Here is an 18,054-nt window from a genome sequence, read left to right on the forward strand (position 1 = left end):
AAGGGTTCCTCTGTGCTGAAAAGGCTGAGAAAGGCCGGTCTCGAAGGTCTTACAGGCCAGAGCTGAAGTTTGGACTCCATCCAACCTAAGTGGAAAAATAAATCAGTAGTCCGAATTGGAGAATTTTGCAACCTTAGGAATTTGGGCAGCACAGTGGCTAAATGGTTAGCACTTCCACCTGGCAGTACTAGGGTCATTGGTTCAAATCTCAACCATGGTACCACCTGCCTGCAGTTTGCATATTCTCCCTGTGCCTGTGTGGGTTTCCTCCAGGTACTCCAGTTTCCTCCCACACTCCAGAGACATGCTGGTAGGTTAATTGGCTCCTATCTAAATTGTCCCTAATATGTGTATGTATGAATGTGAGTTAGGGAGCTTAGATTGTACACCCCTTGAGGGTTAGGGACTGATGTGAATGTACAATATATATGTAAAGCGCTGCATAATCCCTTGGCCAATCAGTGATCACATGAATAGGTGTAAGCAAGATGTCACTTCTGGCATCATTGCTTACTACTAGTGAAATCTGTAAATAATCACAGAGGTCACATGGTACAAGGCTATTCACAACAGCCTTGTACCATGTGACAAGCTGTGACCAATCACAGCTCTCACAGTATTTCTCAATGGCTGCAAGAATGCAGCCAGAGAGAAGGAGAAATGATTGCTTTTACAGCCTTTATGGGTGTAAAAGCAATCAGTGTAAAAAAAAAAATTTTTTCTTCACCCCCCCTCAAGTCGTACAGTGTCACGATGGTGACACTGTACTGCTAGGGTGACACAGTATGTTAAAAAAAAACATTAATAATATAAAACAAATAAAATAAAAATGTAAACAAAATTTTTTTTTAAATTATAATTTTTGGTTATAAACTAATTTGGGTTATTTTCTTTTACTAAAAAGATAACTGAATACATTTTGGCCAAGATTTATGAAGAAAGATTATTTATTTGCAAAATTATATAAGAAAAACACTCTTTTTCAAAATTGTTTGGACATTTTCATTCACATAGCAAAAAAAAAAAATAAAACTCCCAGTGGTGAATAAATACCACCAAAATAAAGTGTTATCTGTCTCAAAAAAATGCCAAAAAATTCATATGGCTACAATGTTGCATGACCGCGCAGTTGTCATTCAAAGTGTGATAGCACTGAAAGCTGAAAATTGGCCTGGACAGGAAGGGGGTAAAAGTGTCCGGACTGGAAGTGGTTAAATGGGCTGTAGTGCATTTCTGCAAAACTGAAAATGCATAGCAAGTCCTCCATCCAGCTACAGAGGCATCTGCTCCACCCAGTGGTCAAAAGTGTTATTACTGCAACCTTTTTATTAAAAAAAATAAATATACAGGTGAAACTCAAAAAATTAGAATATTGTGCAAAAGTTCATTTATTTCAGTAATGCGACTTAAAAGGTGAAACTAATATATGAGATAGACTCATTACATGCAAAGCAAGATAGTTCAAACCGTGATTTGTCATCATTGTGATGATTATGGCTTACAGCTCATGAAAACCCCAAATCCACAATCTCAGAAAATTAGAATATTACATGCAATCAATAAAACAAGGATTGTACATAGAACAATATCGGACCTCTTATAAGTAGAAGCATGCATATGTACTCAGTACTTGGTTTGGGCCCCTTTTGCAGCAATTACTGTCTCAATGCGGCGTGGCATGGAAGCTATCAGCCTGTGGCACTGCTGAGGTGTTATGGAAGACCAGGATGCTTCAATAGCGGCCTTCAGCTCTTCTGCATTGTTCGGTCTCATGCCTCTAATCTTTCTCTTGGCAATACCCCATAGATTCTCTATGGGGTTCAGGTCAGGCGAGTATGCTGGCCAATCAAGCACAATAATCCCACGGTCATTCAACCAGGTTTTGGTGCTTTTGGCAGTGTGGGCAGGTGCCAAGTCCTGCTGGAAAATGAAGTCAGCATCCCCATAAAGCTCGTCTGTGGAAGGAAGCATGAAGTGCTCCAAAATCTCCTGGTAGATGGCTGCGTTGACCCTGGACTTAATGAAGCACAGTGGACCAACACCAGCAGATGACATGGCTCCCAAAATCAACACAGACTGTGGAAACTTCACACTGGACTTCAAGCATCTTGCAGTGTGTGCCTCTCCATTCCTCCTCCATACTCGGGGTCCTTGGTTTCCAAATGAGATGCAAAAGTTGCTCTCATCAGAAAAGAGGACTTTGGACCACTGAGCAAAAGACCAGGTCTGTTTTTCTTTAGCCCAGGTAAGACACTTCTGACGCTGTTTGTTGTTCAGGAGTGGCTTGACAAGAGGAATACGACATTTGAAGCCCATGTCCAGGATCCGTCTGTGTGTGGTGGCTCTTGATGCACTGACTCCAGCCTCAGTCCACTCCTTGTGAAAGTCTCCAACACTTTTGAATGGCCTTTTCCTGACAATCCTCTCCAGGCTGCGGCCATCCCTGCTGCTTGTGCACCTTTTTCTTCCACACTTTTCCCTTCCACATAACTTTCTATTAATGTGCTTTGATACAGCACTTTGGGAACATCCAACTTCTTTTGCAATTACCTTTTGAGGCTTTCCTTCCTTATGGAGGGTGTCAATGATGGTTTTCTGCACAACTGTCAGGTCAGCAATCTTTCCCATGATTGTGATTCCTACTGAACCAGACTGAGAGACCATGTAAAGGCTCAGGAACCCTTTGCAGGTGTTATGGCTTAATTAGCTCGTTAGAGTGGAACACTTTGAGCTGAGAATATTGCACCTTTTCACAATATTCTCATTTTCTGAGATTGTGGATTTGGGGTTTTCATGAGCTGTAAGCCATAATCATCACAATTATGACAAATCACGGCTTGAACTATCTTGCTTTGCATGTAATGAGCCTATCTCATATATTAGTTTCACCTTTTAAGTTGCATTACTGAAATAAATTAACTTTTGCACGATATTCTAATTTTTTGAGTTTCACCTGTAGATGCAACCTAGATGTATTTTAGTGATGTAGGTACTTTTCAAAACAGGCAATGTGACCATTTGGCTGGATGCATGTCTTAAGTGAAGAAACTGTGGAAAACCATTACTCAGACAGATGTTCCCTATGATAACCCAGCCTAGGTCCAGGTGTTGGGCATCTGGTACATCATGTTGGTTTGTTGGATTGCCATGGATACCCTAGCAACGTCCTACTGAGGGGCATGAGAGTATCAGCATTTCTGTTAAGAGCTGGTATGTGGTCAGGAATGCCTCTCAATTGAGAGTGGTGACAGGCTACTGCAGGAGTAGGAATATCTTTTCTGCTGGTTGGAATCTGGTGAGAATGAGCAATGGTAATTCTACACTGCCATTCTGGGGACCAGTGGCTCTCCTGCCTTAACTTCCATGATGCCAACTCAAGTGCTGAGAGTGTATGGTAAGGCATCAGATGCTCAGAGTGTATGGCAAGGCATCAGATGCTCAGGGTGTATGGTACAGCATCAGATGCTCAGGGTGTATGGTACAGCATCAGATGCTCAGGGTGTATGGTAAGGCATCAGGTGCTCAGGGTGTATGGTAAGGCATCAGATGCTCATTGTGTAAGGTAAGGCGTCAGATGCTCAGGGTGTAAGGTAAGGTATCAGATGCTCAGGGTGTAAGGTAAGGTATCAGATGCTCAGGGTGTATGGTACATCATCAGATGCTCAGGGTGTATGGTAAGGCATCAGGTGCTCAGGGTGTATGGTACAGCATCAGATGCTCAGGGTGTATGGTAAGGCATCAGGTGCTCGTGGTGTATGGTAAGGCATCAGGTGCTCAGGATGTATGGTAAGGCATCAGGTGCTCATGGTGTATGGTAAGGCATCAGGTACTCAGGGTGTATGGTAAGGCATCAGGTGCTCAGGGTGTATGGTAAGGCATCAGGTGCTCAGGGTGTATGGTAAGGCATCAGAAGGCATCAAAAGGGGAGGAACAGAGAAGAAAAGATCAAACAGCCTTTTTACACAATGTGGAGGATTAACCCCTTCGGTTCCAGACTGAATATAACAGGCATGCTTTACTACATACAGTTGCAAGAAAAAGTATGTGAACCCCTTGGGATTACGTGGAGTTTTGCATGAATTGGGCATAAAATGTTCTCTGAACGTCATCTAAGTCACAAAAATAGAAGAACACAGTCTGCTTAAGATAATACTACACAAACATTAGATGTTGCCATGGTTTAATTGCACATAACATGTAAACATTCACAGTGCAGGGAGGAAAAAGTATGTGAGGCCCTAGCTTAATGACTTCTCCCAGAACTAATTGGAGCCAGGAGTGAGCCAACCTTGACTCCAATCAGTGTGATGATATTGGATGTGTTGCTGACAGCTGTCCAGCCCTTAAAAAACACACACCTGTTTTGGGTTTACCGGTTTCAAGAAGCACTGTCTGATGTGAACCATGCCTCGCAGAAAAGAGCTCTCAGAAGACCTACGACCAAGAATTGTTGACTTGCATGAAGCTGGAAAGGGTTACAAAAGTATCTCCAAAAGCCTTGATGTTCATGTGTCCACGGTAAGACAGACTGTCTACAAATGGAGAAAGTTTAGTACTGTTGCTACTCTCCCTAGACGTGGTCGTCCTGTAGAAATGACTGCAAGAGCACAGCGCAGAATGCTGCATGAGGTAAAGAAGAATCCCAGAGTGTCAGCTAAAGACCTACAGAAATCTCTGGCACATGCTAACATTTTTGTTGACACATCTACAATAAGGGAAACATTAAACAAGAATGGAGTACATGGGAGGACACCACGGAGGAAGCCATTGCTGTCCAAAAAGAATATTGCAGCACGTTTGAAGTTTGCAAAAGAGCACCTGGATGTTCCACAGCACTACTGGCAAAATATACTGTGGACAGATGAAACCAAGATTGAGTTGTTTGGGAAGAACACACAACACTATGTGTGGAGAAAAAAAGGCACAGCACACCAACATCAAAACCTCATCCCCACTGTAAAACATGGCGGAGGGAGCATCATGGTTTGGGGCTGCTTTGCTGCCTCAGGGCCTGGACGGATTGTTGTCATTGATGGGAAAATGAATTCCAGAGTTTATCAAGACATTTTGTTGGAAAACGTACGACCATCTGTCCGCCAACTGAAGCTCCGCAGAGGATGGGTGATGCAACAGGACAATGACCCAAAGCATACAAGTAATTCAACAAAACAATGGCTGCAACAGCACAGAATACGCCTTCTGGAGTGGCCCAGTCAGAGTCCTGACCTCAACCCGATTGAAATGCTGTGGCATGACCTTAAGAGAGCGATTCACACCAGACATCCCAAGAATATTGCTACACTGAAACAGTTTTGTGAAGAGGAGTGGTCCAAAATTACTCCAGATCGTTGTGCAGGTCTGATCTGCAACTACAGGAAACGTTTGGTTGAGGTTATTGCTGCCAAAGGAGGGTCAACCAGTTATTAAGTCCAAAGGTTCACATACTTTTTCCTCCCTGCACTGTGAATGTTTACATGTTATGTGCAATTAAACCATGGCAACATCTAATGTTTGTGTAGTATTATGTTCAGCAGACTGTGTTCTTCTATTGTTGTTACTTAGATGACGTTCAGAGCACATTTTATGCCCAATTCATGCAAAACTCCACGTAATCCCAAGGGGTTCACATACTTTTTCAGTGTATACAGGCTGATTTTAATTTGTGGGTTTAGTAACACTTTAAGTATGTCATCATTTCCTTTGCAAAGTAAGTCATGCCCCTAGCAACCAGTTTTTATACTCACCACGGACTACCCGCTGGTGATTTAGACATATGGGCCCAATTAGGTTGCATTTTTGGAAGCAATCTGCTGCCATACTTGTTTTTTCCCTTTTGAACGTGTTTATACAGTCTAAGCTAGATTATAAATTTCTAGATGGTTCAGCACCATGCAGATAAATGCATCTATGTCTACCCAACCTGTGCCAGACATTAATTTATAGGTCCTGATGTATTTTCCCCACTCTCCACACTACACAGCAAATGGACTACTGGTCACAAGAAGAGACAAAATTCACAAGGCTGCCTTCTTGGCTTACAATGCATTACAGCATGTTGCCAGTTTTGTATTTAGGTTTTGTGCTGCCCTAGGCAACACAAAAATTGGCGATCCCCCCCGCAGAAAGAGCCTGACATTGACCAAGGACACCCCTGCCCTCCACCTGAGCCTTCCATTACAACTGCCCCCATACACCAGCCACCATCCCCCATGGTGAGAGAGAGAAAGACACTCACCTTCACAGCTCCAGACATCCCCAGGAACGAGAGTCGGGCTGTGCATACACCGTCATGAAACCCACAGCATCTCTCGGAACCCACCAGGTCCCAATGCTCCGTGTATCTCTTCTTCCGCCCCTTCTTTTGAGGGGCAGTGCTGCCCCCCCTGAAAAATGTCACCCTAGGCAAATGCCTTGTTTGCCTTGTGATAAATACACCCCTGCATGTTGCAAAGAATCAACATGCACTAAAATATGGAAAAATGCAATTGGCGTTGTTACAAGTGCGTTAATACAGATACATTGCTGGATTCCTATCTCATATACTTTGCAGTTCCTATTTCTATCTAAAGAGGGCATACGGTGCTCTTAAACAATGAATGTTGTCATTACGTTCTTCCTTATAAGTTAATGAATTATACAAATGCAGAACAACACAGTACAGAATCCCAGACTGCTCAGTGAAGACTCAGATATGGAACTTACTCTGGTTATGGTTTGCTTTACATTTTTTCTCCTTAATTCAGGTAAATTCATTTAAAATCTATTCATTACTGATTATTATTTTCCAGTTCTTAAATGACTGAATTTCTAGGCTGAAGGAACACCTCTTTCTGATAGTTCTTGAGCAGTGTGCAGCAATAGCTATTTGCAAGCTTCTTATTGAGAGCAAATTACTATACCGGATATTGCAGGAATTAGGGGATATGTATGAACTGGAGAGTTTGAAAATGTTTCATTATCTTGTTATAATCTACATAATTATATTTTTTTGTCTATGTATGGCAGTTACCTATGAGTATAGATACATAGGTTGAAAAAAGACAAATGTCCATTAGGTTGGAAAAAAAAAAAGAAAAGAAACTGCTTTGTATCCTCAGAACAGAAACCCATAATGGATTCAGAGGGTAAAAAAATAAAGAATTGTCCATCTTGCTCTAACAGAAAAAGAAAATATTTCTTCCTAATAACCCAAAGGCAACCAGATGTCCACTAGATCAGCAATCTACAATGGTATTTCTATATTAATAGCCGCTGATGTTTCTCATTTTTACAGCTCTTATTGTAAATAGATTTTTCTGTATGTAGTAGTAAAATCTGATTTACAATGTGTGAGCAGTATTGCCAACTGTCCGTAACTTTACAGACACAAAAAAACTATTTGCTTCCATCCGATAATGTATGCGGTCGGGAGAAACTGATCTCAACGGGCAGTTTTGGGATTGTTGAATTACTGTGCTCCTTGTGGCCCTTGCTGATTTTTCCTGCTGGTCTCCAAGTCACTGCTATCTCCTGTAATGAATGGAGTTAAGTAAAAGGAAATGTTGGTATCGCAGCAGTGAGAAAAACAAAACAGATCGCACTAGAGAGTGCTGACATAAACACCTTTAATGGATAAAAATGAGAACATTGAATTTGCAATAAAGATACATGATCAGGAGATATAGCTGGGAAAAAAAAACATTTTCTGAGGAGATATATATATATATATATATATATATATATATATATATATATACCACTCCATAAGACACACCTGACCATAAGACGCACCTACGTTTTAGAGGAGGAAAACAAGAAAAAAAATATCCTGAACCAATGAACTGCAGACATAGTACAAGGAAATGAGCAGAGACTGCAGACATACTACAGGAGATGACCAGAGACTGCGGACATGGTACAGGAGATGACCAGAGACTGCGGACATGGTACAGGAGATGACCAGAGACTGCGGACACGGTACAGGGGATGACCAGAGACTGTGGACACGGTACAGAGGATGACCAGAGACTGTGGACATACTACAGGAGATGACCAGAGACTGCACACATAGTACAGGGGATGACCAGAGACTGCGGACATGGTACAGGAGATGACCAGAGACTGCAGACATGGTACAGGAGATGACCAGAGACTGCGGACATGGTACAGGAGATGACCAGAGACTGCGGAGATGGTACAGGAGATGACCAGAGACTGCGGACATGGTACAGGGGATGACCAGAGACTGTGGACACGGTACAGAGGATGACCAGAGACTGTGGACATACTACAGGAGATGACCAGAGACTGCGGACATGGTACAGGAGATTACCAGAGACTGCGGACATGGTACAGGAGATGACCAGAGACTGCGGACACGGTACAGGGGATGACCAGAGACTGTGGACACGGTACAGAGGATGACCAGAGACTGTGGACATACTACAGGAGATGACCAGAGACTGCACACATAGTACAGGGGATGACCAGAGACTGCGGACATGGTACAGGAGATGACCAGAGACTGCAGACATGGTACAGGAGATGACCAGAGACTGCGGACATGGTACAGGAGATGACCAGAGACTGCGGACATGGTACAGGAGATGACCAGAGACTGCGGACATGGTACAGGAGATGACCAGAGACTGCAGACATGGTACAGGTGATGACCAGAGACTGCAGACATGGTACAGGAGATGACCAGAGACTGCAGACACGGTACAGGGGATGACCAGAGACTGCGGACACGGTACAGGGGATGACCAGAGACTGTGGACACGGTACAGGGGATGACCAGAGACTGTGGACACGGTACAGAGGATGACCAGAGACTGTGGACATACTACAGGAGATGACCAGAGACTGCACACATGCTACAGGGGATGACCAGAGACTGCGGACATGGTACAGGAGATGACCAGAGACTGCAGACATAGTACAGGAGATGACCAGAGACTTCGGACACAGTACAGGAGATGACCAGAGACTGCGGACACAGTACAGGAGATGACCAGAGACTGCGGACACAGTACAGGAGATGACCAGAGACTGGAGACCTTTGGGAAGTGGGAGGGCGGTGGGTACCCAAATTTGACAGGTACCCACTCCCATTGCGATTGCCTAGGCGATCTGAAGCGGAAGTTGTCCTCCTCCCCTCCCTCCCCGTAGTCTTCTGGGACACATGACAGGACCCAGAAGACTACTGGGCCATTCACAAAGTGTAGCGCTTCTCGTGCATGTGCAGTGGGCACCCTGCTGTGAAGCCGCTATCACAGCCGGGGAAAGATGACGGCCTGTGAAACCAGCGGTGGTGAGGACACCGCTGTACTGAAGGACAGGGAAGTGGCTGTATTTTAAGTCAGGAGCTACAGTTTTTGTAGCTGCTGACACTTTTTTTTTTCTCGGATTCCTCGGACTCCTCCTCTCTTCTGCCACAGAAGAGCTGAGTGGCTGGTCCGGTATTCTAACACGGCGACGGCCGCTCTATATTCGCTCCATAAGACGTACATTTTTTTGGGGGGAAAAGTGCGTCTTATGGAGCGAAAAATACGGTATATATACACACTATATACAGTGGGGATCGAAAGTTTGGGCACCCCAGCTAAACATTTGTATTAATGTGCATAAAGAAGCCAAGGAAAGATGGAAAAATCTCCAAAAGCCATCAAATTACAGATTAGACATTCTTATAATATGTCAACAAAAGTTAGATTTTATTTCCATCATTTACACCTTCAAAATAACAGAAAACAAAAAAATGGCCTCTGAAAAAGTATGGGCACCCTGCAGAGTTAATATCTTGTACTGCCCCCTTTGGCAAGTATCACAGCTTGTAAACGCTTTTTGTAGCCAGCCAAGAGTCTTTCAATTCTTGTTTGAGGTATCTTTGCCCATTCTTCCTTACAAAAGTCTTCCAGTTCTTTGAGATTTCTGGGCTGTCTGTCACGCACTGCTCTTTTAAGGTCTATCCATAGATTTTCAATTATATTGAGGTCAGGAGATTGTGAAGGCCATGGCAAAACCTTCAGTTTACACCTCTTGATGTAATCCCCCGTGGATTTCGAGGTGTGTTTAGGATCATTATCCATTTGTAAAAGCCTAAAACGTGTATACAAGTCAGCGGGTGGACAAACCTGCCTTTTAGTTACACAAAGCCACAGATTTTCATTGTGTACCATTACAACCTTCTAGCTGCTGGCATCTTGACAACCAATGACATCACGGGTTAAGGAGGATGTCAGCTGCCTGCACAGATTACTAGTTTGACCCTCCCCTGCCGCTCTCCATCAGTGCTGGGGTCACATTAGCTCAGTGATGGAGAAAAACTGAAGGAGAAGAGAAACACTGGGATACTAGTCAGTACCAGTGTGCAAAAGTGTATTTGCTTTAGAAGAATAAATCACCTCTAGTGTTGGGTGTCCTATATGTTTGGATGTTTCTGAGTTATATAAAACTATTACAATAGTTTTTCACATTTTAGAATGGGGTGCCCTTTTAAAATTATGGACAGTCTTGAGGCACCCTATTTTAGAATGGGGTGCCTCAAGACTGTCCATAATTTTAAAGGGTGCCTTGGGACTGTCCATAATTTTAAAGGGTGCCTTGACTGAAAAAAGGTTGAGAAACACTGGTTGAGGATATGCCACATGAAGAGGGAAAGAGGCCACACTGAGGAGAATCTAGTGAAATCTTGATCCTCTGCAGAAATATCCAGCAGAATATTGTCTGTTAACTCACTTTAATTTCTATTTGATAACATGTGCCTCATCTCTCCCTCTTAAACTATGGCATAAACAAACTGTTTATATACTTTCCAGCCCTGTTAAAACATTTGTGGCTGTTGTCTCTGAGATACAATCTGATTTGTCTTTCAAGATCATACCTGCTCATCTCTCCCTCTTTATCTGCAACCTAATCAAGCGGCTTATATACTGGCCACCCACTATACAAAAATCCATGTATATTCACTTTCATGAAATAATGCATTATATTTTGTAAACATTTACTTCTGTTTCAGTACTTTTATTGATTTTAAAGGGGAGAAAATGGTACAAAACACGTGCAAAACTCCCACACGGGGGCTATCATATGAACAGTAAAATACATAACAAATGAGGTACACAATATAATTCAAATTCTCATAGTTGCGACCATGGGTATTATACTGTATGTGAGGACTTACAGTATATGACTGTGTCACCTATATACCAGTGAATGCATTCAGGGAGGAGAAGACATGGCACACCAAGCATCAGTGTGATTTGACATCGCCCTGAGTCTACGCACTGTCCATATCAACCAGAAGGTATGAGAGGAGGTAGATGGAGTCTGTTGATGTTTATAGAGGTCAGGGATTGGCTGTTGAAGGGCTAGGCAAGCATCTCTAGGGAGGAAAAGAGCAAGTAGAGTATGGAAAACTGCCCAATTTCTGTCACTCCATAATCCAATGACATAACTGCAAATAGCAAAATCATTTTGAATTAGGGGTTTGGTGGTGTTTCTGAAGGGAGGACCAGGTAGGGAAAGACTATGAAGACAAAAAATGATAGACGTGAGTGAAACCATGAGAGGGCCACCATGCAAAAGAGCAGATTCCTCTTGGGGGAGGAGAGCTGGGGAGGAGAGCTGGGGAGGAGAATGGGCAATAAAGGTAAGTACAGAGGCATACATCTATTTGAGTAGTGAACCAAGTCCCAGAGTTTCAGACTGTGAGTCATTATAGGGTTTAGGGATTGTTGACGTAAGTTGTGAGGAAGCCATAACAGTGCTGATAGAGGTAGGGAACCACAGTTGGGAATCTCTAGATGTACTCATAAAGGGACTTCCATCATTCCATCATGGCACGGAGGAGAGACAGTTTTGCACTGCCTTGTCATATCTTTTAACCCCTTGACACCGAGCGCACGCAAATATGTGGCCTCTTGGTGTCTGGGCCTTGATACAGAGCGGCCGCATATTTGCGTGCCATTAGAAAATATACAGTAAATGTGCTGAGAGCATGCACCCTGCGAGCTCCCAGCACATACGTCCGTGACTCATGGAAAGGTCCCGATCTCCCCTTGCGATCGGGACCTTTTCCGATCATGTGACCGCCGTGATGGCGAATTATGGTGGTAACATGACCCTAAAACCCCGTATACTTCCTGGCTTCTGAAAATCTTAAAGGGCCGGTAGGTGCCGGCGTGAAGTGGTTAAGTTTGGAAACCCCCAGTCCACCCTCATTTCTATGGGCGTCAAGTGTGTTTTAAAGGGATGAGGTGGCAACTCTAAAACCGCACCACGCTTTTTCAGGTGGCATTCATTTTCAATGGCACCTAAAATGCAGTGCGATTCTGCCGCAACTGTTGAGCATAAATCATGATGCAATTGTTTAAACCAAATTGCGCAAAGCTTGTCACCCCTAAAGAAACTCCTTTCAGGGCGACAAGATTCACGCAATGTGGTTTGTTGCAATTTAACACGTGACAATCGCTGCAGAATCGCACCCACGTTTAGGTGCCATTGAAAATTAATGGCACTTGAACAAGCGTGGTTTGATTTGTCAGAGCGTTTTAAGAATGTGGAGAGGCAATACATAACACCTACTATGACAAACACAAAATATACAACAAACCATTAAATACTGGAGGGGGTACCCTTAATGATCAGCTTTTAATTGTTTATGTAAAACCTTCATTCCAAAAGCAAAAAAAAACCTGTTTGCTGTAACTGCAGCTCTAGGCTTTTTGTGGCTATAGTGCACTTCTGGATGTTCATGTGGGCTTGAATTCTTCTGCATCTACTTGATCTCCTCTACAAAGATCTCTTATACTACATAGCACTATATTAAAACATTTAATCACATTGGTATGAGGAAGGTTTGAATGGAACCACTATATGAGCTACATAGTTAGACATGACATCTGGGACTATCTTTGATGAAATCAAGTGGTATCGATATTGATCCTCCTCTGGACCCTCGTGCCCTAAATTGTTCTGTCATCATACCTGGCTCTCCCAGTGATTTGCTGATATCACAGCCTTTGTATTAATGGAGACAAATAAACAGCCATATTTACAGAGTTACAGGTATATGAAGTTCTTTATCTGTTTGCTTTTATTTTGACATCTTTTTTATATGTAATGGATATGTAACGGATTACATGAAGAGTACTTTTCTACTTGAATCCCATTTCTATGTGGCAACCTGGTTTAACGTCTTCATATAAGGATATGTATTAATATATACAAGGGGTGTTCAAGTCAAACCGGGACTTTTCATTTTACAGGTATAAAAAGGGATGCTAAAGTGGCGGTACTACACGCAGTAGTAAGTGGCAAGTGTGTCCTATAGGCGGTGCACATGTCCCAGGCCAGTCCAGAGCCCATTAATCAAGATGGCAGATAACAATGTTAGTGCGTGCATGGGACAGTGTGCGGGGATGAGATGTCTTGTGAACTAAGGCGTGAAACCAGCGGATATCTACAGAAGATGTGGAGCACAGTACGGTGATGAGACGCTCAGCCGCAGTAAGACAGTTGAATGCTGTGAACATTTCAAAGATGGTCGTACGTCTGTCATCCCATAGCAGTCATTCCTGTGAACATTCAGCGCATATGGAACTCCTGATCCTGGATAATCGAAGCATAATGTCGTGAAATTGCACAAGAGAGAAATCTTTCTGTGGAAATGGTGAGCATGACAAAATGAAGCAAGCTGTCCTAGGATGGTTCAGGCATACTGACAAATCTTTCTATGCCGAAGCTTTCCAGGCTTTAGTTGACTTGAGCTCCCCCCATACATAACCTGCCCCAAATCATTAGAAATTGGGAGAGGGGGCCAGGTTACAGTTATATGTATGTTTGCTTGCTTTTCTCATTGTGTTTTTGGCCAAAGATGATACATTTTATGGGTTATTTTGTGTATTTTTCAGTAAAGTGTATTTTATTTGTATTACTTAAGTGGAACTGCTGGGCTTTCTTGGGGTCTCCAAACTTTGGCCCTCCAGCTGTTGAGGAACTACAAGTCCCATCCTGTTTCTGTCTCTAGAAGTAATGCCTGTGTTTGTCAGAGTTTTGCAAGGCCTCATGGGACTTGCAGTTCCTCAACCTCTAGAGGGCCAAAGTTTGGAGACCCCTAGACAGCCGAGAATTTCCACTTAAGTAATGCAAGTAAAATACACTGAAATTTTTGCTCAGTAATTGAATATCGACCAGGGTTTTTATGGCAGTTTTGCATTTTGATGATTACTAGTGACTCCTACTGATATTTATATGAGCTTATAAAGGTGGGGCTTTGAGCATTTTTGTCTTTAGTGTTTCAAACAACTTGCCCAGTGTCACCACCATTTCCATCTCGTGCTAGTCAGAATGCTCACTCTAAAGTGTTACTAAACCCAGGACCCTGCATTCACTATATCTGGTCTCCCACAGTACACACAACATAGAAATGCAATTATTTTAGTAAATATAAACTGCTAAATACCTTATCTCATCAGCAGTTAGAGCAGTCTTGTGACTTCAGCAGAGCACTGGTTAAAGTTTGTAGGAGGAGTTTTCATTCTCCTCTGACTTTGCTATGAGGCTGCATGACTAGTGACCCTCTGTCCAGACAGAGATGACTGACCCTGTGCCAATCACATGCACCCTTGCACCCCCTCCCGCTGCTTTACTTTAACTGACATTTGCGCGGTCAAGCAACCCTGCACCCAAATTAAATTTGTATCCTTTTTCCCCCACAAATTGAGAATTCTTTAGGTGATATTTGATCACCTGTGCAATTTGTATTTTTTGTGCTATTAAAAAAAGACCGCCAATTTTGACAAAAAAACAATATTTTCGACATTTTGCTATTAAACATGTCTGGTAAAAAATTTGTAAAAATCAAATTTCGTCATAAATTTAGGTTAAAATGTATTCTGCGACATGTCTTTGCTATACGTGTAAATTAATTGGTTTACAAATGGCGGTATAGATACTAGGAGCGATCAGTTTTCTGTTCTTTGCCTGTGACACACACAGCACACAGGACAAAGAACGGAAAGCTGGAGCTGCATGCTCTGATCTCTCTGCACATCCCTGTCGCCTGCCCTGCATGGATGGAGGAGGAGGGTTCTTAATCCTGTTCAGGCTCTGCTCATATAGGGTCATTACTGCACAGGCAGAGGGAGCAAGGTGATCTGTCTGCTGATAGCTTGCATCCCATATGATAAGGGCATACCTGGTGGGAATCTGTGGCAGTTGCCCTGATCATCAGTGCCCAGCAGTGCTGTCCACCAGTGCCACCCAGCAGTGCCCAGCAGTGCCATCCACCTGTGCTCAGCAGTGCCTAGCAGTACCACCCACTTGTGTCCAGCAGTGCCACCCATCAGTGCCTCCCAGCACTGCCACCTATCAGTGCCCATCATTGCTGTATATCAGTGCAGCATCATCAGTGCTGCCTATCAGTGCAGCATCATCAGTGCCACCTATCAGTGCCCATCATTGCTGCATATCAGTGCAGCATCATCAGTGCCGCCTATCAGTACAGCATTGTCAGTGCTGCCTATCAGTGCCCATCATTGCTGCATATCATTGCTGCATATCAGTGCAGCATTATCAGTGCTGTTCAGCAGTGCCGCCTATCAGTTCCCATCATTACTGCATATCAGTGCAGCATCATCAGTGCCGCCTATCAGTGTCCATCATTGCTGCATATTAGTGCAGCATCATCAGTGCCACATATCAGTGCTGCTCAGCAGTGCCGCCTATCAGTGCCCATCATTGCTGTATATCAGTGCAGCATCATCAGTGCCGCCTATCAGTGCCCATCAGTTCTTCCTATCAGTGCCCATCAATGCTGTCTATCAGTCTCATCAATGCACATCACTGAAGGAGAAAAATTACCTGTTTGCAAAATTTTTAATAGAAATAAAGAAAACTTTTTTTTCCAATTTTTTGCTCTTTTTTTGTTTATATTGCAAAAAAAAAAACACCCAGCGGTGAGTAAATACCACCAAAAGAAAGCTCTATTTGTGTGAAAAAAATGCTAAAAATGGCATATGGGTACAGTGTTGCATGACTGCGCAATTGTCATTCAAAGTATAACAGCGCTGAAAGCTGAAAATTGGCCTGGGCACTAAGGGGGTATAAGTGTCCGGTAGGCAAAGGGTTAACAACATCAGTTTCCCAAGATGCACTTCTCAGACCATGGCGTGGTTTTTAAACTAAAATGGATTGGGACCTTTATACACAACCTTTGTTTGTATTACTCATACTTATGTAATTATATATTTTTTCCGCAGGTGATGTATTTGCTGCTGAGGTGGTGAATGGAACACTTGGCAGATATATTTACTTGAATGAATCCATCTCAGATCAGACACTTGCATTATTCTGGAATTTTAAAGGCAACACGATTGCTTCCCGTATTCCTGGTTTCTCTCCTGGATGTACTGCCCAGTATGCAGGAAGATGTCAGATGTATGACAATGGAACTCTGAGACTGGATAATCTGACCTCTACAGACGAGGGGACTTACACTTTTAATGCACAGATGCCGCCCTCTACAGTTATAAAGTCGAGCATCTATGATCTTAGAATCTACCGTAAGTTGTAACTTACTACTTATTTGCACTATAGGTTATTATTGTTATCATTTTTACTTTGCCTTTATTTACCCGTTATGCTGCATATTTCACACATATGCTAAAGTTCGCAGTTTTTACATTAACACACTTAAAACCCCAAACTATTATATATTTTCTGAGAGCAGAGGACCTATACAATGAATAAATGGTAGCTACAAATTTTTATGTTAGAGAATATTAGTGCTGCTGTTTATTACATTTATATTTTCAGTAAACATCAAATTCAAATGAATTCTAGTGCAAATGAAAACAAAATCAAACAAACAAAAAAAAAGAGATATTTGTAGCCTGACCACGGCACCGCGCCACACAGCTGCTGCTTCTTTTCCTTATAGCAAGTGGGCTGTGTGAGGAAAGGGAGAAACACAGACACTGTCACAGACTGCATACCTGAAGCCACCTCTATGGAGATCCCCACCCACCAATTCACCAACAAAGAGGGTCCTGTGACTGGCTACAGCTGCAGCCTGGGAAAAACCTGCCCATTGAGTCAGGAGGACTATGTGCAGCTGGGATCTGCTTGGAACTGTGGGGAGTGTAGACCACTGGAGGCAGTCCCTGTTTAGAACTTTGTGGGACTACAAGTCCCAGGAGGATAAGGACTTGAAAGCCTGGGCTCTAGGGCAATTTTCCACATGGGTACAAGGAGACGTGTGTTGTGTGGGGCCTGTTCCTGGATTTGCTAAGGGTTGGTGTGACATCGTGTTGCAGGACCTCTCCAGAGGTTACTGTTGCCAGACAGACTGTCGAGTGTGCACAGGGATTTTGTTCTGGAGTAGAGGGACCTAGTGAGCTGCGGGAGAGGACTTCTGCTCCCAGAACATCTGTTACTTAGCCCAGAATTGCTACTACCATCACCCTCGGAGAACGCAAGAGGCAACCTAATCATGTTGTGTCCAGTGTTGAAGACACGCGCAAGAGAGGAAAGACTCCATGACAATCTTCTAAGTGTTTAGAGCAGGGGTGTTAAACTGGCGGCCCTCCAGCTGTTGCAACACTACAAGTCCCATCATGCCTCTGCCTTTGGGAGTCATGCCTGCAACTGTCAATCTTGCAATGCCTCATGGGACTTGTAGTTTGGCAACAGCTGGAGAGCCGCTATTTTGACACCCGTGGTTTAGAGCAGTGTTTCTCAACCTTTTTTTAGCCAAGGCACCCTTTAAAATTATGGACAATCTTGAGGCACCCTTTATAATTAGGGACAGTCCCGAGGCACCCTTTAAAATTGTGGACAGTCTTGTGGCACCCCATTCTAAAATGTGAAAAATGATTCTAATAGTTTTATATATAACGCAGCAACATCCACACATGTAGGACACCCAACATTAGAGGTGATTTATTCTTCCAAAGCAAATACACTTTTGCACACTGGTACCGACTAGTATTCCAATGTTTCTCTTCTCCTTCAGATTTTCTCCATCACTGAGCTAACGTGACCCCGGCACTGATAGAGAGGGGCAGGGGA

At 43.2% G+C, this 18,054-nt stretch overlaps 1 protein-coding gene across 1 annotated transcript in view; it reads left to right on the forward strand.

The window, feature by feature from the left end:
• Positions 1 to 11,559: 11,559 nt before the first annotated feature.
• The window catches only part of LOC149443895 (cell adhesion molecule CEACAM1-like), a 39,368-nt gene continuing 32,873 nt past the window's right edge, over positions 11,560 to 18,054 (forward strand). The window contains exons 1-2 of the mRNA XM_089655230.1: positions 11,560 to 11,632; positions 16,245 to 16,547. Of these exons, the coding sequence (XP_089511356.1) occupies positions 11,560 to 11,632; positions 16,245 to 16,547 (376 nt within the window). The remainder of the gene's footprint in view (positions 11,633 to 16,244; positions 16,548 to 18,054) is intronic.

The sequence above is a fragment of the Staurois parvus genome, unplaced genomic scaffold (genome assembly GCF_062004578.1).
Source record: "Staurois parvus isolate SC_StPar_1 unplaced genomic scaffold, SC_StPar_1.0 ptg000827l, whole genome shotgun sequence".
Taxonomy (NCBI): domain Eukaryota; kingdom Metazoa; phylum Chordata; class Amphibia; order Anura; family Ranidae; genus Staurois; species Staurois parvus.